The 26,332-nt window shown below is 41.8% G+C and overlaps 1 protein-coding gene across 17 annotated transcripts in view; it reads right to left on the bottom strand.

The window, feature by feature from the left end:
• The window catches only part of LOC118893074 (protocadherin gamma-C3), a 161,924-nt gene that overhangs the window by 20,750 nt on the left and 114,842 nt on the right, over nucleotides 1-26,332 (bottom strand). The window contains exons 1-2 of one of the 17 annotated variants that reach the window (XM_036848248.1): nucleotides 3,243-3,378; nucleotides 813-1,883 (exon numbers count right to left, since the gene is read on the bottom strand). The exons of 12 other annotated variants lie outside the window; for them this stretch is intronic. In XM_036848248.1, coding sequence (XP_036704143.1) covers nucleotides 813-1,883; nucleotides 3,243-3,254 — 1,083 coding nt within the window. In that variant the 5' untranslated portion in view covers nucleotides 3,255-3,378. Of the gene's footprint in view, nucleotides 1-812; nucleotides 1,884-3,242; nucleotides 3,379-8,875; nucleotides 11,475-26,332 lie in introns of those variants that run through there. 4 more of the 17 variants (XM_036848234.1, XM_036848251.1, XM_036848250.1 and 1 more) reach the window with 4 other exon arrangements.

The following is a 26,332-nucleotide window of genomic DNA, read 5'->3' as shown; positions in this document are numbered from 1 at the left end:
TAGGACTGATCCAGGTCACCCAAGCAAGGTGACTAGAGTCTAGGCATGGCCTCTAGGCTTTATGGTTTCATCAATTCAGAAGAAACTACTTAAAGACTCCCATAGTGGCTGTCTCTATGAATTCCTCAGCAGTAAAACAGGTTTTGATATTTAGTGATTTCACTTATTGCCTTTTCCTCCCAAAGAGGTAACGTTCCCCTGCCCCAATCTACTGAATCTAGCTCAAATCCCAGTGGGGACTTGACTGGGAGTCCTGAAGACCTGGACAAAAAGATCCCTGCTTCCACCTTGATGCCTCTCTACTCCCTTGGCTCTTTCTTCTTTTTGCTCTCTGCTATGTTTCAAGCAGAGAGTCCCTTTCACCGTGGATTAGGGAGTAGATGATACTGTGGGGCAAAGATATTAGCTCCCCTTAACCTAGAGTTAAGGTGTTCCAGACCCTGGCCCCCTCATTCAGGAAGAGTAGAGAAAGCAGCCACCTGGGTTTAGGTGCACCTTGTGCACAAGAGCCTTCCATATGATCCACACTCCAGTAGTGTGTTTCCACAATACGCTGGCTCTTGATCACTTACTTTCAATTCTTACTCTCAGATAAGGGCATAACCCACCTCAAGTACTAATCCATGAAAACTCCCTGGTTAATTCACAAAACACTTCTAAAGCATAGCATCTACCACATAGTTACCACTCACAGAAGTGGTGACATCACTACAGGCTCTTGCAGAGAGACCAGTACTCTCTGGGACATGGCCCAGCCACATGCCTGCCTCAGAATAACCCTCAAGCATTGGCTGAGCCTGCAAAGGTCTCACCTCTAGCCCATAGAGAAGATCAGAGGGTGGGCAACTTGGGCGAACAGGTTCCCCTGCCATAGGTGCACTGGGTGACTTCACCATCATGAAGCTATCGCTCCGAGTGGGTGCAGAAGCCAAGGGTGTACAGCCATGAGAGTGGCCGCCCACATCAACAAACTTGATAGGATCATCTGACCCTAGCTGGATTCGGAGGATCCCATTGGAAGGAGGAAGCCCCTCTCTCCTTCGAGATCGGGTGAGGCAGGCACAGGTGCCAGCAGGAAAGCAGGTCACTCCACAGGCAGCCCCACGCAGGCACTTCGAGATTAGTGCCACGAATGAGCCAAAGGAGACAAAGCAAATTGCCACTAGAGATACAGCCAAGTACAGGGTCAAGTGGGATTCTCCTTCCCTTGGAGCTGAAGATTCTCGAAGATCAGGGACAACTGGATGAGTGTCTTCTTCCAAGGACACCAGGAGAGTAACGGAGGTAGAGAGTGGTGGGCTACCACTATCCTTTACCACAATGACCAGCTTCTGCGGCGGGAGATCAGCTGGGATGGGAACAGCCGTCCGCACCTCCCCAGCATAGCGGGAGACTGCAAACAGGCTGGGATCTGGGGCCTCCAGGAGCTGATATGAAACCCAAGCATTGTAACCCGAGTCCAAGTCCACAGCGGTCACCTTTGTAACTAGGTGTCCAGCACCAACTGATGGAGGCAGTGCTTGTGGACATAAGGAACCAGGTCGGGCTCTAGGGCGGAGCACAGCTGGCGCATTGTCATTGAGGTCCAGTACAAATAGACGAACTGTCACGGTGCTACTAAGGGGTGGGTTGCCCCGATCCCGGGCCTGCACCTCAAACTGCAGTGTCTGTGTTTGCTCATAGTCAAAGGATCGAGTAGCATGAACAGCTCCCGTCTGGGGGTTCAGAGAGATGAAGGAGGAAGCTGACACATCTCGATTTCTGGGCTCTAGGAGAGAGTAGGAGATAAGTGCATTCAAGCCAGAGTCTGGATCAGAGGCTGCAAGGGAGCAAAGCAGGTCCCCTGGGCGATTGTTCTCTGGAACAAATACTTCATGTGACCTCTGAAAGAAAGAGGGTGGGTTATCATTCACATCTGAAATATTGAGGAAAATGGTCCTGTGGGTACTCAGAGGAGGGCTCCCAGCATCAGAAGCAGTGACCATGATATCATAGCTGGATTTGGCCTCTCGGTCCAAGGGCCCAGCAGTCACCAGGGAGAACTGGTTCCTGAAGGCGGACTTGAGGGCAAAGGGCAAATGGTCAGGAATACGGAGGCTCACATCTCCATTTGAACCTGAGTCGGGGTCCTGCACACTGATGAGCGCCACCACAGTGCCAGGTTCTGCGCTCTCAGGGAGAGTCCCAAGCTCTGAGGTCACTGTGATGTGGGGGGCATTGTCATTTACATCCAGGAGATCCACCCGAAGACTGCAATGTTGCTCCATGGCTGGAGAACCCCCATCTCGAGCCCGAACATCAAATTCATAGTAATTCTCGCTCTCAAAGTCTAGGGGCCCCTGAAGGGTAAGCTTTCCATTAGTGGGGTGCAGGCTAAAGAGATTTCTCACACGATCAGGGGTGTGACCACTGAAAGAAAAGGTGACGTTACCACTGGGACCCAGGTCTGGGTCAGAGGCATTGAGCTGGATGAGCAGCACGCCGGCTGGCGCGCTCTCCAAAACGCTAATCCTGTAGCTGGATTGCTGGAAGGCTGGGGCGTTGTCATTCACGTCCAGCACTGACACCCGGAGCTCCGCTGTGCCAGATCTCGGGGGGTTCCCTCCATCCACAGCAGTCAGCACTAGGCGGTAGTCTGATTGCTTTTCCCGATCCAAAGGCTTCTCCAGGAGCAGCTCTGGGACCAGGCTGCCGTCGCTGCGCTTCTTGACATCCAGTGCAAAGTGTTCATTGGAGCTTAGTCTATAGCTGCTGATGGAGTTGCTCCCCACATCTGCATCCTGAGCCTTTTCCAAGGGGAAACGCTGTCCTGGAGGAGCTGCCTCCCCAATTTCCAAGTCCAGCTGCTGCCGAGGAAATCGGGGGGCGTGATCATTCACATCCACGATTTCTACCTCTGCTCGGTACATTTCCAAAGGCCCTTCTGTTACAAACTCCAGGGGCACGACGCAGCTGGCACTGAGCCCACACAGTGCCTCTCGATCGATTGGATTCTTGATGAGCAGGGCACCGCTGTCCAAATCCACACGGAAGTGTCTTTGGTTCACCTCTCCAGCGACCTGCAGCCTGCGAGCTGCCAAGCTCTCTGCATCCAGCAGGAAATCTTGGGCGACATTCCCTACAAAAGTCCCTTCCTGTGACTCCTCTGGGACCGGGTATCGGATCTGCCCACAAACGTAACCCAGGTGGCAAAAAAGGAACAAAAGGGTAGTCCCCCGGCAGATTTCTACCCAGCTTCTCACCTTGCGGAGCATTGCTGCCGCCCACTAGTTCTCTATCTGGTCCTGAGAAGCCAAAGAAGCCGACCCGCCCCGAACGGCCACAGCAGCTGGAGACACCTATCTCCCTTTCCCCGCGCCAGCTCTGGCGCGGCTGGGCCGGCGCCGCAAGGGTTACGCGCCGTTTTTTTTGCTGGTGGCGGGGTAGATTTGTCTGCCTTCCTCCACCGGATTGGCAGACAGCGGCTCCTGGGCTCAGCCAATAGGCTAAGCAGAGAACGTCCCAATAGCAGCCGGGTAAATGCGTCGCAGCATTGGAAAAAGGAAAGAAAAAACAAAAAACAAAAAACAACCCACCTATCTTTTTGCCTTCCTCCTGTTCAACAGCATTTTTTTCCCCACGGGTTATTACCTCTATGGAGAGGCAGACAACATACACGTTTTTTTTTTTTTCTAACACACCAATCCCCAGCCCACACCACCCCGCCCCTTTTCGGTGGGGAAAACAGCGACAGCCTGAGCCCTAGCAACCTGCAGCCCAGAGAGTGAGTAGCCATTTGAGACTGGTCACTTTGTTCAAGCCAATGTTGTCATCCACCAATATTCTAAATGAGTAGCTTCTGCCTCAGTCTGATTGTATTAGAGCAACAGCTAATTAGAAGCACTGCCTTATACTAAAAACTCTGCCCCTCTGCAGATTATTCAGAAATATATCCATCTCTTTGCAGAAAAGGCTTACACATTAAGGCAGCCTATTAAATTTATGCAGTACACATTTTTTTTGTAACAGAAGGCGCAGCAGAAACCAAAACTCTCTTATTCAGATACCCACTGGTGGTACACTAAATTGCCATTCATCGATTTCAAGGACAGTATGGAAGGAGGTAAAGGAGGGGGGAGGAAGCCAGGAGACAGAGATGTTCCAAATCAGTAAAGAATCAGTTTGTCTGGGAGACGCTAAGGACTACATCTCACTACCTGGCAGAATGCTAATGTTCACAGATTTAATAGCTTCCTTGAATGATTGAGATCTGCTACCAACAGCACAGTGCCTACAAATCTCCTTTATTTGACACCACTGTATGCTTGATATGTTGTTAATTACCAACAGTGACTGTTTAAAAAGAGCAAGTTTTTCACTTAGCCCTAGGGGGCCTTTTGGCAAGGGAGACTTGATCTCATCCCACCCCTACCCTGATCCAGACCCTCCCTGGAGCCTGGCTACCACCTTGCACAAATGCAGAAACACCGTTCAATTCACACTGTAGTTACCTGCAAACTGTAATCCAAGTCGCAAACACACCAGAGCACAAAGAGAAAAATCCAGCCTGATTTGGACATGAGATTTTTTAAATTCATCTGAATCCTCACCTAGGCTGCCAAAACCAGTGGCAAAACCTGAGGTTATCCTCCCCAGGCATTTTCCCAAGCCCTTGATCCTCAAGAATATCCTTTTGATGGTGAGGCCAGCAACCAACACTCTGGTCTCAAAGGGAGGTATCTGCTTTCTGTGTTCTTTTACTCCCAAACACCTAAAGCTCCTCCCATGGGAATGACGGAGATGTCAATCAATCTGACCTATCAGGTGGTTATGCCAGGATTCACTATCTCAGTGGAATGACACCATTAGCCACCCAAGCTGGGTCAGTCACAATGGAGAGGAGTAAGGACGGTCATCCTTGACTCATTCCTCTCCCTCATTCCCTTTATCATGTCAATGAATGAGTGCTGATAATTTCACTATAGTTACCTCCATCTATACTGTCACTGTGCTGGTTCAAGCATTTATCAATCTTCTCAAATACTATAATAGCCTTCTAATTTTTTTTTTGTCTACAGTCCCAATATCCCCAATCCATTTCATTTGTGGCTGCCAGAATAATCTCTCCAAAACAAACAAAAAACCCTGATGACATCACATTTATGTCAGTTCAGAATTCTGCAATGACTATCATGGATATAGAATAAAATAAAAACTCCTTGGCATGGCGTAAAGGTAACTCAAGATTTAACTCCTGCCTACTTGCTTCACTTTATCTCCTGCAAAGATTGTTTTACAAACACACTTTAAGGTTCAGCAATAATGAAAAATCATAATCCTTCTGCATGGAATCTCCTGCAAGGGTCCCTCTCTACCCCCTTTTCCCCTTTATTATTTGACACACTACTACTCAACCTTTTGTTCTCATATGAAGCATCATCACCTCTATGAAGTCTCCCTGATTTCCCCAGGCTTAGGTGTTTCTTTTCCTTTGCTCCCATTGCTTCTTGTATTATACAGATCTCCATTATCGTTTTTGTGGGTGTGTGTGCGTGTCTGTCTCCTACAGTACCCTGCGTACCATAGCGGCAGGGACTGTGTCTTTTTATGTTTTAAAGTGTCTGGTACATAGGGATGTTCAATAAATGGTAAAATGATAATATCACTAATTATTAGTTCAACAAATATCTACTGAATACTTGTACTTTATATGAGTACTTTATACTGAGTATACATTTTATATGCATTACTTTTCACTCTTACACAATTTTGGAAGATTTTATAGATGAGAACACTGAAGATCAGAAAGGTTAGGAGACTTGTGTAAAGCTCAACTAGTAACTGCAGTACTAGGATCTCCCCACTGCCACCTCTGGTCTTTCTAGAAAGAAATAAAGCCTCTTTCTATAACATCATTTTTTTAAAATGTATTTATTTTTTATTTATTTTATTTTTGGCTGCGTTGGGTCTTCGTTGCTGCGCAAGGGCTTTCTCTAGTTGCGGCGAGCGGGGGACTACTCTTCATTGCGGTGTGCGGGCTTCTCATCGCGGTGGCTTCTCTTGTTGCAGAGCACGGGCTCTAGGCACACCGGCTTCGGCAGTTGTGGCACATGGGCTCTAGAGCATAGGCTCAGTAGTTGTGGCTCACGGGCTTAGTTGCTCCACGGCATGTGGGATCTTCCTGGACCAGGGCTTGAACTCGTGTCCCCTGCATTGGCAGGCGGATTCTTAACCACTGCGCCACAAGAGGGAAGCCCCTCTTTCTATAACATCTTAAATCATTTTTCTACCAGTTTGTCATCCCTGTAACCATAAACTGGTCCTTTACTAATGCCTTTAATATCAAAGAACTAGACCTCTTATAGGTCTCAATCCCTTTTATTTGCAAGTTCACAGCAAAACAAACAGGCATACAATCTATATTACTAGAACTGGAAGATCATAAAGCCTGAATCCTACACATCTTAGACTTGACCTTTTTATGCCAGGTATGTGATTCTCCCCTCTCTAGATTTTTAAAACACCTTTATTGAGCTATATAAATAATATATAATTATTTATATATAAATAATTATATATTATTATATATAATTCATCCATTACACATGATTCATCCCTTTAAAATGTACAATTCAATGGTTTTTAGTATATTCACATATACTAAAATGATGCAACCATCACCATAGTATAGTTATAGAAAAAATTTTCATTCCCAAAAGAAACCCCATACCCATTGCCTAGCTCTAGATTTTTAAAGAAATAGTTGCACAGGTGCCAGTCGTTGAGGAAGATTTTTTCTTCAGATGACTGAAATATCTTATGTCTTCCTTACAATGCTCTCCTAGAGCTATTCTATATGATATTTTAAGGTTGGGAAATAACATCACAGAATTTTTTAAAGTTCAGTTTGGCCCAATAAGGCTGGCTGCTGGTTCTGTGAACACCAGAATAACACTTTGCTTCAAAAACATGCTAATTGATAGACTGGCAGGTCCCAGGGCAATGCTTTGCAAATTCGTCTTCACATTGAAATCACTTGGGGACCTTCAAAAAATACTGATGCCTGGGACTTCCCTGGTGGTGCAGTGGTTAAGAATCTGCCTGCCAATGCAGGGGATATGGGTTTGAGCCCTGGTCCGGGAAGATCCCACATGCCGCAGAGCAACTAAGCCCGTGAGCCACAACTACTGAGCCCACGTGCCACAACTACTGAAGCCCACGCGCCTAGAGCCCGTGCTCTGCAACATGAGAAACCACCGCTATGAGAAGCCTGCGCACCGCAATGAAGAGTAGCCCCCGCTCGCCACAACTAAAGAAAGCTCATGAGCAGCAACGAAGACCTAATGCAGCCAAAAATAAATAAATAAAATTGAAAACAAATACTGATGCCTGTGTCCCATCTCAAGAGATTATGCTTTAATCCATCTAGGATGTGGCCTGGGCTTCAGAATTTTTAAAAGGTCCCTAGGTAATTCTGGTGTGCAACCAAGTTTGAGAACATTGTCCGTGGGAAAATGCCAGTTGTTTTCCAATCTGACCAGAAAAGCAGCAGCTGCTTCTCTCTGGCTTTCATCCTTCCTTAGCCTTTCCATCTATGCCTCTACTTTGTCATCTTTGACTGTCTCCAGGTTTGTCCATTTCTAAAGTGTGTTTAATTAAGATTTGGAGTGGGTTAAGAACTAATAAAAAAATATTAGTCATAGCTAAGAATTTTTTAACACCTTTGATACACTAGGCACTATGCATATATTATATCATGCACTAATGTTATAAAACCCTTGTTACTCCCTTTTTGCATATGAAAAAGGGTCTAGAAAAGAGATTAACTTGGCCATGGACTCATAGATGGTAAGTGTCTAACTGCCAAACTCAAGGCTTGATAGCAATAATACACTTATTAGTAACAAAGTAACACTTGTTCTCCCACAAATGGAAGTGTGTTTAATTTCACTCCAAAACAAATACCTGCACACCATCCTGAATAAATGAAAGCTTTATCTTTTCCTCAGGATATGAATTTACCTACCTTTCACACTATGTGTATACCCAAGAAAAATGACGAAAGGATAGGAAAGAACACTTTGGGCAAGAAGAATTTTCATTTTGTACTTTATGGTCTTCTGGATTGTCTGGATCTATCTTCAAAATAAATGATTACTTTTACTTTTATAATGAATGGTGGTTACCTTTGGATTTGGGAAATATAATTAGTTTTAATTTTTTTCTTATACTTTTACATATTTTCCAAATTTTCTATAATGTACATGTATTACTATCATAACATAAAAATTTTTTGTGAGTAATGTCCACGTAATTTCCAGCACTGTGCTTGAAATAAAATTTAAAGGACCCTAGAATTTTATTTCTTTCATAGAAAGTCATCTGAGAATGAGGTACAGGATCTGTGTAGTCAAAGGAAAATTATCAGCAAACCATTAGCTTTAATGCAGATGTGGCAATCATTTGAAAGATGGACAGATGAGGTAGTTTTTATATTCCTAGCAGCTGCCACTGGTTACAGGTATTCATCAGCTTGTACTCAATGCAAATGACACCAAGCTAAGCTCTGAGTGCTGAGATGGTGAGTTATAGCTTAATGGCCCTTTAGCAGGATTGGTTAGTTGCTATGGCAAGTGAGTGCTGAGCGTGTGAATTGTGTCCACAGATAAGTCAATTAACTCCACACTGTGTGGGATCACAAACCACACTCTAGCTGGGCCATCCCCCTCCCCCAAAGGCACGACGTTTGATCTGGGAAAGGCCAAGTGAAAATGTGGATGCATCATTAGGAAAACATCTTGATCACTGAAAATAAAGGCGGCTACATACTTTCCTGAAACTGATGCAGGAATCGAAAAGCATTAATATCATTCCAGGATGACTTGCTAACCCTTACCTGTCCGGGAGGGGAGCTCTCTGCACCCAAGACTTGCCTATAGAACACTGGATCGAGGCTCCGCAGAGTGTTCTGGCGGCTGGCCAGTGGGCTGGCGGCACCTGGTTTCTTCAGCAGCGGGTCGCTGCGTCTCGAGTCAGTGGTGAGGTACACCTGATGGTAAAGGTGTGGAGGCATCAGGCCTCCCCGCACGGCGTCCGCGTGCAGAGAAGGCCCTGGTGTTCGGTACAGGGAGCTCACAGGGGCTCGGTATAGGTCCCTGGACTGCTTCCATTTGTAAACTTTGAATACGATCACTCCCAATACTGTGACTGCGAACCCCACGGAGACCAGGATTAAAGAGAGAAGTAGATAAAAGGTGAGATTTTTATTCTGCTCCCTGGGGGCAGAGCCGGAGGGGAACTCAGCTCGGGCTTCAGGAGATTCCTCGATTACTGACACTGTCAGGGTCGCGGTGGTGGACAGCGATGGCTCCCCATTGTCTTTGATCAAGACCGTGAGAGTCTGCCTGGGCGAATCTGTATCCTGGACTGGGCGGGCAGTGCTGACTTGACCCGTGTGAAGTCCCACAGCAAAAAGGCTCTGGTTGGGGGCTCCCAAGAGGCTGTAGGAGAGCCAGGCGTTGTGCCCTGCATCCGGGTCCCAGCCTACCACACGCGTGACCACGTGGCCTGCCGAGGTACCTCGAGGCAGCATCTCCACCGAGCTCTGGCCAGGCCGGGGGTATAGGACCTGGGGGGCATTGTCATTGCGATCAGTGACAAATATGTTCACGCTGATGTTGGTGGCCAGGACAGGAGTGCCCCCATCGCTGATATGAGCTGTTAATTCGAACTCCCGCCGATCCTCATGGTCCAGGGGCACTAAGGATGATATGACGCCACTGTCACGATTTATCGTGAAATAGCGACCCACTAGCCCTATTTCAGCTCCTTGCTCCAAGAGAAAGAAGGAAAGGCGAGCATTCTGCGGGGCGTCAGGGTCCCAGACACTTAGGTTTAGTATTGGAACACCGGGGAGGTTATTTTCCTCAACGTAAACATCGTAGGAAGACTGGGAAGATTGTGGAGGGTTGTCGTTGATGTCGGACACTTGCACCTGCACTGTCGTGAGGGCTGACAGGGAGGGGGTTCCCGCGTCTCGAGCCGTGATGCTGAGGTTGTATTCTGGCACAGTCTCCCGATCCAGGGCTGCGCTAGTTTTCAAAGTAAAGTAATTCTTGAGGGAAGATGTAAGGCTAAAAGGGAGACCTGGTGGAACCTCGCAAGTCACCAGCCCGTTCTCCCCAGCATCCAGATCGGTCACACTGAGCAAAGCAATGACAGTTCCTAGGGGTGCATCCTCGGGGACTGGGCTGTACACGGAGGTGACTGTGATCTCCGGGGCATTGTCATTTACATCCACAACCTCTACCAAAACTTTACAATGTGCTCCCTCAGGATTGGCGCCCTTGTCTTTGGCCTGTATGTAAATCTCATGGAGTTTGGCGTCTTCGAAGTCCAGTCGACCCTTGACTGTCAGCACCCCAGTTACAAGGTCTAAGGAGAATAGTTCCCGCACGCCGGCGCGGTTGTGGCTGCCGAAGGAGTAAATGATTTCGCCGTTGGGGCCTTCATCCAGATCCGTTGCACGGACTTGCACGACGCGAGTGCCGGGGGGTGCATCCTCCAGGACGCGCGCCCGGTACAAGGACTGGTTGAAGGTGGGCGCATTGTCATTTGCGTCCAGCACGACGATTCGAATAGGAAGGCTGGCCGAGCGAGCCGGAGTTCCTCCGTCCAACGCTGTCAGCACCAGCTGGAGATCTGGTTCTCGCTCCCGGTCCAGGGCGCGCTCCAGCACCAGCTCCGCGTACTTGGTGCTGTCTTCCCGCGTCTGCACGCGAAGCGCAAAGTACTCATTTCGGCTCAGCTCATAGGTTTGTAAAGAGTTGCTTCCCACATCTGGATCGTGCGCGCTCTCGAGAGGAAAGCGCGTCCCCGGCGCCACAGCCTCGCTAATCTCCAATTTCATTTCGCGGGTAGGAAAAGAGGGATTGTTGTCGTTGATATCCTGGATCACCACTTCCGCGCTGAACAGCTCTAGCGGCCTCTCCACTACCAACTCCAGAGTGATGGTGCAGGAGGGCAGCGTCCCACATAACTCCTCTCGATCCAGGCGGTCGTTCACGAACATCTCTCCCGTCTCCCAGTTCACCTCAAAGAATCTTCGGCTAGCTCCGGACACCACCCGGAGCCTGCGGGCTGACAGGCTGCCGAGATCCAAGCCAAGGTCCCTAACCACGTTTCCCACCGCGAAACCCTTCTCTCTTTCCTCCAGGATCTCATAGCGAATGACGGCGGCGGAAGCCTTATGCAAGGCACCAAGAAGAAGCAAAACTCCCACCACTCTCCCAGTGCTTACCAGTCCACCTCTCCAGGCCTCTGGGACCATCTCACTCAAAGGCAGTTCCTCTTAGCGGGGTCCAGACCGGCCCGGCTTCTTTCCTGAGAAACTTTCAGCGGGTTAACGCTCGGGCGCTGGGCTCCGAGTCGGACATGGCTTTCTGGATGCCGTTGATTTGCTCGCCGGCTATTCAGTCTCTGCCTCATCCCGCGGCGCCGAGAGGGGACGGGCCGGGGCCAGATCTCCAGCTTCTTCATTGGCCGACAGCGGCACGCAGAGTCCCAGCCAATAACTGCACGAAAAATGCGCCAGCGCCCGGCTCTCTGAGCGGGACCAGCGCTAGCGCCAGGAACTTCTTTCCTTTGGCTTCCTTCCAGAGTTTACAGCCAGAGCTCCTTGGCAGTATCCGCGCATCGGAAACCCACCTTAGCTGCAAAGCTAACTGCAGGGTGATGGAGCTGGCCTTTCTGCAAGTCTTCAAGCCGAACTAAGGCCTATTAAACACTTCAACTGCTGTCTTTAATCCCAAGAAGGGGGTTCAAACCAAACCGAAAACCACACAACGTTATCTGGTTTGTTGGAGGACTAGGTTAAACTTACCTAGCTGGACCATATTGTGGCGAGGCATTTAGCATTTCTGTGGAGGTGTTGATAATTTCAGTTATATCTTTACCAAATGAGACTGTAGAACTGCGGGTCACTTCCTCAGTAGAGAAAATCTACAGGAGCTACCATCTGTTTGGTTTAACTTTGTTTTATGAAATTTAAAAGTACAATTCAGATTTCTTTTTAAATTGGATGTTGCTGCTTAGCTCTTATTTCTTAACAACCAGGGAGCAATGTGAAATTTTTCTATTCTGTTTGTCCCAACAAACATAACCTCAATCAGAGAGCATCTCTAAAGTTTCCCTTTACTTGATGAATTTGTTTCTCAAGATCATATGGCATACCACAAAGAGAAGTTGCATTGCTAAGAAAGAATAATACCCCTTCTTCACACCCCCCCCAAAAAAAACAGAAAAGAAAAAGAAAAAAGACCAGGTTTTATTTACTACCTGGGACCTTTATAAAATGATTGGGATATCAGAAATACAAAACCTTTAGCCACAGAATAAAGAGCCTGAAGTTTTCTGCATTTAGGATTGTAGTCAAACAAAATAGTAATGATTAGGATAATGAATAAGAGGGTCAGCTATGATATAAGTTAGAACTGAGTTGTACATCCTTAGACAAGAAACTACCCTCTAAGGGTTCCTGAGTTCCTATCTTATTAAATGAATAAGGCAGATAAAATCCTGGCACATAGTAAGTCTTAATTAATGATGCACATCACCCCATTAGATACTAGATGTAAAGAACCTCATACTATTTCTGTGCACTTATCTTGGACACCACTTTGGTTGCATATAGTCCTTTCTGAATTTTAACTGAACCTTGAGGAAGGGTGGTAGGCAGAGAGGTTAGATAGGTATATAGGAAGTAAGTATATATAGGATATTTATTGAAGAGATGAAAAGCCATATTTGACCTGTCTCTCTATGTCCTCAATACTTTCTCTGTTAAAACCTCCAGTTTTAGATACTCAAATTTGACAATTGTCCATACCACCAAGAAGGCTGATAGGTATTAGAAGATTAGAATATAGAATTTAGAACATATATAGTAGCCCAGCCACTTGCTACTCAAAGTGTGAGCCAAGGACCAATGGCATGGGCATCACCTGGGAGCTGTTAGAAATGCAGAAATGCCCCACTCCAGACCTACTGAATCGGAATTTGCATTTTAACAAAAAGCCAGGGTGATTTGAATGTACATTAAAGTTGGAGAAGCACTGATCTAGTAGGTTTTTCAGACATACCAATTTATCAATCATTTTTTCCCTATTCACCATCACTTAATTGACATTCTGGTTTTCAAAAACTAGCTTTTAAAAGCTGAAGTAGTTTTCCCTTTAACAATAAGGTCCATAGTTTTCCTAAGACCTCTTCATAAGCCAGCAGAACCCTCCTTGGATCCATTGTTTAAAGTAGCAAGAGTGATCTTAAAATTTTAATTGAATCAGAAGATTCTCCAGCTCAAAACTTCTCAGTAGCGTCTCACTCACTACTCTTGAAATAAAATACTAAATCCTTTGCATAGTATCCAAGTTCTCAAGCCTTCCCCTTCTCTCAATATTTTATGACACTGCTTTCAGTGTGGTCATCAACCAAGCTCCTCATGCTTTTTTCTCCTAGGAAAACTTCTTTCCCTTCCTTCCCTTTGCTTTTGCTTATTTCTATAAATCTTTCAGGTCTCAGTTTAAATGTTGTTTCCTAATAGAGGTCTTCCTTAGGCCCCACTTATAACCAGGATCCTTTGTTATGCTCCCAGAGAGAACCCTATATTTTCCTTTATTGAACCTAGCACAATTTAAAATTTTATAATTATATTTTGTTTAAGCATAGTGCCTGCCTCTCCCACTAAAAAAATAAAGCTTCAAGAAGGCAGAGACCATGCCTGTTTTGATTACGACTTGCCTCCTCAGTGACTAGCACAGTAGGCACTTGATGCTTAATTTTTCCCAGCTTTATGGAAGTATGATTGACAAACAAAATTATATAAATTAAGGTGTACAACATGATGATTTAATATATGTATATATTGTGAGATGATCAACACAATATAGTTAACACATCCATCACCTCACCTAGTTACCATTTTTTAAGGTGTGTGGTAAGAACATTTAAGACCTACTCTCTTAAATTTCAAGTTACACTACAATATTGTTAACTATAGTCACCATGTTGTACATCGGATTCCAGAACTCATTCATTTTATAACTGAAAATCTGTACCCTTTGACCAACATCTCCCCATACTTAAGGCTTATTAATATAGCAATCTTTATGCTAATGGCATAGTAATCATTAAATGCAGTAAGGACTATATATATTCGTGTGTATCCATTTTCCCTAGGAGAAAGCATTTTCGGAAGATACAGTCAGTCTTTTAAGCTACCAGTGGCGCTAATGAAACTATTTCTTAACCTAATGATTTGAAAGAGAAAACACAGTTTGCCAAAGAGCCAAGCAAGGTGTGGTAATATAACTCACACTGGACATAAAACTAGCTGTCACCTATATCCAGGGGAAATGGAAGTACCAGTGTACAGGATCAATGGAATTTTCCAGTCTCTAATCTTCTTTCCCTCTCTGTTTTATAATTCCAAGAGAGTCTTAGATCAACAAGATGCAGCAAACAATTTTAAAATAGAAAGTGAATATATTATAGTGTTCAACAGTAAGGCCTTAGTGTCAAAAAGACTTGAGTTCCAATACTGGACATTATACTTAGTAGCTATGTAAACATGAAGCTTTTATTTTTAACTTTTATTTTCTTTATCTATAAAATGGGAATAATAATAATAGTACTCCTTGACATAATCACTGGTATCTCAATCTTTTATTTTAATCTTTTAACAGCTTTGTACTTACCATACAGCTCACTTGGACAATCAATGATTTTTAGCAATTTTATACAGTTACACAACCAATATCACAATCCAATTTTAGAATACTCCCATCAACCCCCAAAATCCTTCATGCCTGTCTGCAGTCAATCCTTGCTCTCACCCCCAGCTTCAGGTAGCCACTGATTGATTTTCTATATAGTTTTCCTTTTTCTAGAAATTTCACAAAAAAGGGAATTATAAAATGCATAGCCTTTTGGATGCTCAACATCACTAATTATTAGAGAAATGCAAATCAAAGCTGCAAATGAGGTACCACCTCACACCGGTCAGAACGGCCATCATTTAAAAGTCTGCAAATAACGCATGCTGGAGAGGGTGTGGAGAAAAGGGAACCCTCCTACACTGTCGGTGGGAATGTAAGTTAGTGCAGCCACTATGGAGAACAGTTCAGAGGTTCCTCAGAAAACTAAAAATAGAATTACCATATGATCCAGTAATCCCACTCCTGGGTGTATATCTGGACAAAACTATAATTCAAAAAGATACATGCCCCCCTATATTCATAGCAGCACTATTCACAATAGCCAAGACATGGAAACAACCTAAATGTCCATTGACAGATGAATGGGTAAAGAAGATGTGGTACATATATACAATGGAATATTACACAGTATAAAAAAGAACAAAATAATGCCATTTGCAGCAACATGGATGCAACTAGAGATTATCAAACTAAGTTAGAAGAAGAAAGACAAATACCATATGATATCCCTTATATGTGGAATCTAAAAAAATGGCACAAATGAACTTATCTACAAAACAGAAGCAGACTCATAGACATAGAGAACAGACTTGTGGTTGCCAAGGGGTAGGGGGAGAGAGAGGGATGGACTGAGTTTGGGGTTGGTTGATGCAAACTACTACATATAGAAGGGATAAACAACAAGGTCCTACTGTATAGCACAGGGAACTATACCCAATCTCCTGGGATAAACCATAGTGGAAAAGAATATAAAAAAGAGTGTGTATGTGTGTAACTGAGTCACTCTGCTGCCACACTGTAAATCAACTATACTTCAATTTAAAAAATTTTAAAAATGCATAGCCTTTTGTATCTAGCTTCTTTCACTTAGCATGTCACACCCAACTCTTAACCACACCCTCAAAAATGTTCTGTCTCCAATGTTCCTCATCTAATAATGGACACTTCTAGCCTAGTCAAAAATTCTCAGGTCATCCTTAACATCTTTTTCTACATTCCAACATTTAATTCATTACCAGTTCATGTCAATGCTTACTACCTTCAAAATATACTTTGAGGGGCTTCCCTGGTGGCGCAGTGGTTGAGAATCTGCCTGCCAATGCAGGGGACACGGGTTCGGGCCCTGGTCTGGGAAGATCCCACATGCCGCGGAGCAACTAGGCCCGTGAGCCACAACTACTGAGCCTGCGCGTCTGGAGCCTGTGCTCCGCAACAAGAGAGGCCGCGATAGTGAGAGGCCCGCGCACCGCGATGAGGAGTGGCCCCCGCTTGCTGCAACTAGAGAAAGCCCTCGCATAGAAACGAAGACGCAACACGGCCAAAAATAAATAAATAAATTAAAAAAAAAAAAAAGATCAGAGCTGGCCAATCTGGAAAGCTGTAATCACTATGAAAAAAAATATATATATATACTTTGAATCTAACAATTACTTTCCCCTCTACCGCTACCACCTGAGACAAAGTCACCTTAAATACTGTCAGCTTCCTCTCTGGTTTTCTTACTTCCTTTTTTGCTTTCCCTAAACTCCATTTCACATGTGGAAACCTGAAGAATCTTTCAAAAATATATATTAAATTATATACTCTCCTTGCTAAACACAGTGCTTGGTACCAGGATTGGCTACATAATTTGCAGGACAAGCACAAAATGAAAACAGGGGGCTCCCTGTTAAAAAATTACTACAGTTTCAAGATGATGACAGCAGAGCATTAAACCAAATGCAGGGCCCTTCTAAGGTTGGGAACCAGTATGACTGCACAGTTCACATGCCCATGAAAATGGCCTTGCCTGGCACAGAGAAGCTCTCCATAAGTATTGCCTAATATTATTTTTTAAATATTAGGTAATTACCTAATATTATTTATTCTAAGAGGATTAATAATATCAGAAAATCTTATTCATGATACTATTAAATTAATGAATTCAAGGAAAAACATATGTATTATCCCCTAAAAGCCTAAATATCATCTAGTAATCTTTGAATTCAATCTAATTTGCTGATTTGAGGAACATCCTAAGGTCAAATTAAGGGATAATTTAAGGAGAAATTATATAAAAACAGATAATCAATAGATCAACATGTATCACAATTCAGACAGGTGGGATATTCAAGGATTTGGTGGAAGCTGAATGGTTTAGCCTTAATATTTCTGTGAAGTTCATCTGAAGTTATTTATGTGAAAAAATATTTTGCATACTTTGATTTGAAAAGATGATCTATGAACCTTAAGAATAAGAAATTATTTCATTAAAATATTTTGGAACTACGATCAGTGGTTTAGAGGTCAAAGTTTAAGCAAAAAAAAAAAACAGAGGTTTACCTCTCCCTTTCGTTTGAGTGATAATCTCTTCTAGTCTTGATCACATCAGTACTATTACTGTTTATTATACCACAAAGCTTAAATATGCCAGGAAACTACCCGCAAAAAATTGCTAAATTTGTCCATATGAAAATATCCCAAGAGACCTTAAGTCTCCTTAGAGAGATGAAATTTGTTTAATTTTTCCCCAGCATGCTATTATTTTGTTACCTAAATTATTATCAATTTTTTGAAACAGGTAGCCTTGTACGGCTGAGTTATATTTCTAAACGAAGTAATTGACTTCAATATATAATGATAACTTTGAGTGAGAAAGAAGTGTGACTTTCTGATCTTTAAAACCTTCTGGCAATATAGAAGTCTAGTACATGATACAGATGCAATCTCAAATCACCGAGACAAGGATGAGGTTTTTAATAAACAGTACTGGGACAATTGGATAGCCACTTAGAAAAAAAAGATAAAATTAGTTCCATACCTCAGCACACACAAGAATAAAGTCCATATAGATCAGGGATCTAAATGTACAAACCAAAATACCATACAAGTACTAGAAGAAAACGGATGGATTTTTCTACAACCTGAGTGTGGGACAAGGCTTTCTAACTATGACTCAAAACCTAAGTGCAATATAGGAAAAGACTGATTCATTTGGTTACATAAAAATAAAGGGGGGAAAACATTGCAGTGAAAAAATACCATAAACAAAGTTGAAGGCAAATGACAAGCTAGGAGAAAATATTTGCAACTTATATCTTGGACAAAGGGCTAATATCTCTAAACATATAAATAACTTTCTAAAAGACAAAATACTAAGAAAACTCTAGAAGATAGAAAATACAATAATGAATATAAAACGTGAACAATTTTTAAAAAGATAAACTGGCTCTTAAACATATGAAAAGGTATTTAACTTCAACAGTAACAGTAATGAGAGAAATTCTAATTAAAATGATTTTGAGATTTTAAAAACTGATCAGATTCGCAAAAATTAAAAAGCTTGACAACATATTCTATAGATTAGGCTATGGGAAAATAAACATTCTCATCTATTGGAATGCAAAATGGTACAATCTGTATATAGGGAAATAGTTATATCTAACAGAACTACATATGCACTTGCCCTATGACTTAGCAATCACACTTTTAGAAATTTACCCTAAATATACACCTCAAAAATTTTGAAAATACATATATGGACCAGGTTATTCATTACAGCATTATTTGTAATTGCAAAAAGACTGAAAGCTACCTAAATAGAAAACTATAGTTGGTTGAATAGACTATGATACGTACACATACAATGGAGTTTTATGAAGCTACAAAGAAAGATCTTTGTAAAATGATATAGAATGATTTCCAGAATATATTGTTAGTGCAAAAAGCAAAGTGAAAACCTTGTCTTCTGACAATGTGGAACTAGCCATACCACTATAACAAATAGAAAATTGATGAAAATATGTAGAAAAATGCTTTTAGCCATTGGCTCAAAAGGAGTGCAAGACTGAGAGAAGGGAAGCAATGAGAGGAGCCCCAGGGTCTCTGTTATTTTACCTGGAGGCAATTTTCGGAGAAAAAAAGATTGAAAAAAAATGAACAGCATTTCAGCCTGTGGGAAAATATCAAGTGGTCTAACATAAGTGAAATTGGAGTTCTCTAATTTTGTATGTATGTGTGTGTGTGTGTGCGCATGTGATAAATAGTATTCGAATAAATATAGCGCCAAACTTCCTAAATGTAAAGAAAATTATAGACCCACAGAATCAAGAAGTTCAAGTATGCTACCCCAAGTAGGATTAAACACACCACAAAGAAAATGCACCATAAAGAAAACACACAATAAAGAAAAACACACCAAGGTCCATCATAATCAAATTTTTGAAAACCATTGATAAAGAGAAAAATTTAGAAGCAGTCAGAGGAAATACAGGAGAACAAACATAAGAAAGATTGCAGACTTCGCATCAAAAATAATGCAAGGCAGAAGAAAGAGGAAGAATATCTTTAAAGTGCTGAAAGAAAAAAATTGGTAACCTAGAATTCTATATCCACCAAAAGTACCTTTCAAAAATGAAAGTAAAATAAAGATTTTTTTTCAGACAAACAAAAACCTAGAAAATATATAACCAGAAGATCTATACTACAAGAAACATTAAAGAAAGCTCTTTAGTCAAAAGGAGAAGTGACACTGATGGAAACTTGGGCCTGTGTAAGGAATCAGTGACAGAAATGATAAAAATGTAGGTTGCATATTAAAGACTTTTCACGTTTAAATTTCTTTAAAAGATAAATGATTACCTAAAGCAAAAATAATAACAACATATTGTGGGGCTTAAAATACTACAGTAGTAAAATGTGTGGCAACAATGGCACTAAAAAACAAAGGAGGGGAAATGGAAGTATACTGTTAAAGTGGTGTAATATTACTCAAATTCTATTACATTTATGGTCATAAGTTAAAGATGCATAGTGTAAACCCCAGAACAAATGCTTAAAAATCAAAGAGGATACTTAATAAACTAATATCAGAGACAAAAAAAATACTAAACAATAATCTAGAAGAAGGCAGGAAACGGTAAAAGAAGAAATTAACAATGGATGGAGAGCACACATGGGCAGTGAACAGACTCCAACTGCTGCCCCCACCGAACCAGAAGTGTGCACGGGGCTGCTGCACCTACACACACCATATCAAGGGGATAACAGCCAGCACACACTGAGGAAAGAGGCAGCAAGCACCCAAACTAAAAGCAGACCCTTGATTCCGGACAAACTGGTGGAGTAGAACTTGAGCCCAGTTCCTCTCACGAAAACACCAAAATCACAACTGCTGAACAACCATTGACGAAAAAGACTGGAACCAACCAAAAAAGATATTTTACATCCAAAGACAAAGAAGAAGCCACAACAAGATGTTAGGAGTAGCACTTTCATGATATAAAGAAATCCCATAGGGCGTTCCTTGGTGGCCTAGTGGTTAGGATTTGGTGCTTTCACTGCCATGGCCTGATTTCAATCCCTGGTCAGGGAACTGATATCCTGCAAGCTGCATGGCATGGCAAAAAAAAAAAAAAGGAAGAAGAAATCCCATGCCCACTGGGTAGGCAACTCACAAACTGGAAAAAAAATTATATTGCAGAGGATCACCCAGAGGAGTGAGAGTTCTGAGCCCCATGTCAGGCTCCCCAGTCTGAGGGTCTTGCATTGGGAGGAGGAGCCCCCAGAGCATTTGGCTTTTAAGGACAGTGGGGCTTGAGTGCAGGAGCTCCACAAGACTAGGGGAAATGAAGACTCCACTCTTGGAAGATGCGCAAAGATTTCACGTGCACTGGGACCCAGCACAAAGCAATGACTCCATAGAAGCCTGAGCTAGACCTACCTGCAGGTCTTGGAAGGTCTTCTGGGGAGGTGGAGTTGGCTGTGGCTCACTGTAGGAGTAAGGACACTGGTGGCGGAGGCCCCAGGGAATATTGATTGGCATGACCTCTCCTGGAGGTCATCATTTTGGCACTGAGACCTGGCCAACAGCCTGCAGGCTCCAGTGCTGGGACCCCTCAGGCCAAACAACTAGTGATGGGGAACACAGCCCCATCCATCAGCAGTCAGGCTGCCTAAAGTTGTACTGAGCTCACAGTCACCGCTAAACACACCCCTTGACATGGCCCTCCCCATCAGACGGACAAGACCCAACTCCACCCACCAGTGGGCAGGCACCAGTCCCTCCCACACGGAAGCCTGCACAAGCACATGGACCACCCTCACCCACCAGGAGGCAGACACCAGAAGCAAGAAGAACTATGATCCTGCAGCCTGTGGAAAGGAGACCACAACCACAGAAAGTCAGACAAAATGAGACGGCAGAGAAATACGTTCCAGACGAAGGAAAAAGATAAAAACCCAGAAGAACAACTAAGTGAAGCGGAGATAGGCAACCTACCTGAAAAAGACTTCAGAGATGACAGTAAAGATGATCCAAGATCTCAGAAAAAGAATGCAGGCACAGACCAAGAAGATACAAGAAATGTTTAACAGAGAGCTAGAAGATCTAAAGAACAAGCAAACAGAGATGAACAATACAATAACTAAAATGAAAAATACACTAGAAGGAATCAATAGCAGAATAAATGATGCAGATGAGAGAACAAGTGACCTGCAAGACAGATGGGGGAAATCACTGCTGTGGAACAGAATAAAGAAAACACAATGAAAAGAAAGGAGAACAGTCTCAGAGACCTCTGGGATAATGTTAAATGCGCTAACATTCACATTATAGGGGTCCCAGAAGGAGAAGAGACAGAGAAAGGGCCCGAGAAAATATTTGAAGAGATTATAGCTGAAAACTTCCCTGACATGGGAAAGGAAACATTCACTCAAGTCCAGGAAGTGCAGAGAGTCCTATACAGCATAAACCCAAGGAGGAACACGCAGAGACACAAATTAATCAAACTCACAAAAATTAAAGACAAAGAGAAAATAATAAAAGCAACGAGCATAAAGCAACAAATAACATACAAGGGAACCCCCATAACTTTATCAGCTGATTTTTCAGCAGAAACTCTGCAGGCCAGAAGGGAGTGGCATGATACATTTAAAGTGAGGAAAGGGGAAAACCTACAACGAAGATTACTCTACCCAGCAAGGCTCTTATTCAGATTTGACAGAAAAATCAAAATCTTTACAGACAAGCAAAAGCTAAGAGAATTCAGCACCAACAAACCAGCTTTACAACAAATGCTAAAGGGACTTCTCTAGGTGGAAAAGAAAAGGCCACAAATAGAAACAAGAAAATTACAAATGGGAAAGCTCACTGGTAAATGCAAGCATACAGTAAATGAAGGAAATCATCCACACACAAATATGCTATCAAAACCAGCAATTGTGAGAAAAGGAGAGTACAAATGCAGGATATTGGAAATGCATTTGAAATTAAAAGACAAGCAACTTAAAACAATCCTGTGTATATATATGTGTGTGTGTGTGTGTATATATATATATATATATATATATATATATATATATACATACACACACACACACACACACACACACACACATATATATAGAGAGAGAGAGAGAGACTGCTATATCAACCTCATGGATACATGTACACCAAAGTTCACTGCAGCACTATTTACAATAGCCAGGACGTGGAACCAACCTAAATGTCCATTGATGGAGGAATGGATAAGGAAGATGTGCAATTACACACACACACACACACACACACACACACACACACAATGGAATATTACTCAGCCATAAAAAAGAATGAAATAATGCCATTTGCAGCAACATAGCATAATATTCTCTAGGTGCATCTAAGTGAAGTAAGTCAGACAGAGAAAGATAAACATAATATGATATCACTTATCTGTGGAATTTTTTTAAAAGTGATACAAAGAACTTATATACAAAACAGAAACAGACTCAGAGACTTCGAAAACAAACTTATGGTTACTAAAGTGGAAACGTGGCAGGGAAGGATAAATTAGGAGTTTAGGATTAACATATACACACTACTATATATAAAATAGGTAATCAACATGGTCCTATTGTATAGCACAGGGAAATGTACTCAATATTCTGTAAAAACCTATATGGGAAAAGAATCTGAAAAAGAATGCATATACATATATGTATAACTGAATCACTTAGCTGTACACCTGAAACTAACACAACACTGTAAATCAACTATACTCCAATATAAAATAAAAATTAAATTAATAAAAAGTTCCATAAGGAAAAAAAACAATGCATGGACAAGGAGAAAACAAAGAGCACAATGGTGGACATAATCATATCAATATTACATTAAATGTAAGTGATCTGAACATGCCAATTAAAGATCAGTGGTGGATAAAAAAGCCTCAACTATGTCCTTCTACAGAAAAAATACTTTATATATAAAGAATTGAAAAAGATATACTATGCAGCACTAACTATAAGAAATCTGGAGTGGCCAGGTTAATATCAGAAAAAATTAGGCCTTAAGACAAGATATATGAGCAGAGATAAAGAGAGATATTTCAAAATGACAAAAAGGTCAATGTATCAAGTATCAAGAATATTTAACAATCTCATATATCTATTTACCCAAAGAAAATTAAAAGGGACAAAGAGGGACATTATATAATGATAAGAGTGTCAGTCCACCAGGAAGACATAGCCATCTTAAATGTGTATGTACTTAACAACAGAACTTCAAAATACATTAAGCAAAAACATATAACTGAAAGGTAAAATAGACGAATCCACCAAAATATAGGTGGAGACTTCAATTTGACAACAATTGACAGAACTACTAACAAAAATGTATAAGAAGTGAACATTTGATAAAACTTTTTCAATAATTGATAGAATTACTAACTAGAATATCGAAAAAGTGAGGAACACCATTAACTTATAGGGCCTAATTGACACAGAACATCCCCACCCCCACAAAACAGAATACATATTCTATTCAAGCACCCATGGAACATTCTGATTGTATCCAGGGTCAGAAAACAAAGCTCAACAATTTTAAAAGAATGGAAATCACACAAAATATATGCTCTGAACATCCTGAAATTAAACTAAAATTCAGTAACAGAAAGTCAACAGGAAAATCACCAAACATTTGGAAATAAACACAATTCTAAATAATCCATGGGTTAAAGAGTAAGTCTTAAAGAAAATTTAAAAATACACTAAGTGAATGAAAATGAAGACATAATGTATCAAAATTTATGGGATGCAACTAAAGCATTCCTAGAGGGAAATATATAGCACTAAATAATGATAAAAATTCTCAAATCAATAAACTATGATCTCACCTCAAGAAACTAGAAAAAGAGCTAAATAAACACAAAGCAAGCAGAAGCAAAAAATAATAAATTCAATAGCAGAAATCAATCAGATTGGGACTTCCTGGTGGCGCAGTGGTTAAGAATCCACCTGCCAATGCAGGGGACACGGGTTCGAGCCCTGGTCCGGGAAGATCCCATATGCCGTGGAGCAACTAAGCCCGTGCGCCACAACTACTGAGCCTGCACTCTAGAATCCGCATGCCTAAAGCCCATGCTCTGCAACAAGAGAAGCCACCACAATGAGAAGCCTGCACACCGGACCAAAGAGTAGCCCACGCTCGCCGCAACTAGAGAAAGCTCGCGTGCAGCAATGAAGACCCAACGCAGCCAAAAATAAATAAATAAATAAATTTATCAAAAAAAAGAAATCAATCAAATTGAGCTCCTAGGTATATATCCAAGATAAATTAAAGCATATGTTCATAAAAAGACTTGTAGCAAATGTTCACAGCAACATTTTTCACAATAGCCCCAAACTGGAATCAACCAAATGTCCATCAATGGTTAAATGGATAAACAGAATGTGGTATAACCTTACAATGAAATACTATTCAACAATAAAAGGAATGAAGTGCTGATACATACTACAATATGGAAGAACCTCAAAAACATTATGCTAAGTGAAAAAAGCCAACACAAAAAAACTACATATTTTATATGAAATTTCTACAAAAGGAAAAACTATAGAGACTGAAATCAAGTCAGTGGTTGCCTGGGGCTCAGCGTGGAGTGGGAATTAACTGCAAACAGACACAAAGGAAATCTCTGGTGTAAAGGAAATGTTCTAAAACTGGATAGTGAGGATGGTAGCATGGCAGTACAAAGTACTAAAACTAGTCTAACTTGTCACCCTTAAAATGGGTGAAGTTTATGATATGTGAATTATACCTCAATAAGACTATTTTTTTTTCACATATACTATACTTTATTTGATCTTCAAAAGCACCCAGTAAGGTAAACATTATTATTATCCCCGTTTTACAGGTGAGGAAAGGGGGGTTATTTTCATCAAGTCAGCCTCATTATAGGATTATAGGAGGAGTAAACAAAATAATGCATGTGAAAAGCCTAGCATTTAGTAAGCACTCTCCATATATTACTTTTTATTAACTGAGATCAATAAGACTATTTTAAAAGAAAAAATAGAAATCAATAAAACTGAAAACAGAAAAACAATAGAGAAAATCAATGGCACAAAAAGCTGGTTCTCTGAAAAGCAGTAAAACTGGTAAACTGACAAACTCTAGCAAGACTGACAAACCAATATCCACAATGAAACAGGGGATATCACTACAGACCCAACAAACATTAAAAGGACTATAAGGGAATATTATGAACAACTGTTTGCATCTAAACTTGACAGTTTAGATGAAATGGACCACTTGCTCAAAAATAAAAGCTGCCACAACTTACCCAATATAAAACAGATTATCTAAGTAGTCCTATAGCTAGTAAAGAAATTGAATTCATAGTTTAAAAATTCCCCAAAAGAAATTTCTAAGCCCAGATGGTTGTACTGGAGAATTCTACCAAATTTTTAAAGAAGAATTAGAACCAATTCTACAATGTCTCTGAGAAAATAGAAGAGGAGAAAACACTTTCCATTTCATTTTATGAAGCAACTATTACCCTGATATCAGAAGGCAAACAAAGAAAGCACAAAAAAAAGAGAAAACTACAAACCAATATTCCTCATGAATGTAGGTACAAAAACCCTTTACAAATCATTAGCAAATAGAATTCGGCAATATGCAAAAAGAACTACACTTCATGACCAAGTGGCGTTTATTCCAGGGATGCAAGCCTGGTTCAATATTTGAAAGTTAGTTAATGTAATTTACTATATCAACAGGCTAAATAAGAAAAACCACATGATCATATACATTGATGCAAAAAAAGCATGTGACAAAATTTAACACCCATTTATGAAAAAGAAAAAGACACTCTCAGAAAACAAGGAATAGGGGAGGGCTTCCCTGGTGGTGCAGTGGTTGAGAATCTGCCTGCTAAGGCAGGGGACACGGGTTCGAGCCCTGGTCTGGGAAGATCCCACATGCCGCGGAGCAACTAGGCCCGTGAGCCACAACTACTGAGCCTGCAAGTCTGGAGCCTGTGCTCCGCAACTGCGATAGTGAAGAGGCCCGCGCACCGTGATGAAGAGTGGCCCCCGCTCGCCGGAACTAGAGAAAGCTC

The sequence above is a fragment of the Balaenoptera musculus genome, chromosome 3, assembly GCF_009873245.2.
Source record: "Balaenoptera musculus isolate JJ_BM4_2016_0621 chromosome 3, mBalMus1.pri.v3, whole genome shotgun sequence".
Taxonomy (NCBI): domain Eukaryota; kingdom Metazoa; phylum Chordata; class Mammalia; order Artiodactyla; family Balaenopteridae; genus Balaenoptera; species Balaenoptera musculus.
This window is presented reverse-complemented; position numbering and strand designations above follow the sequence as displayed.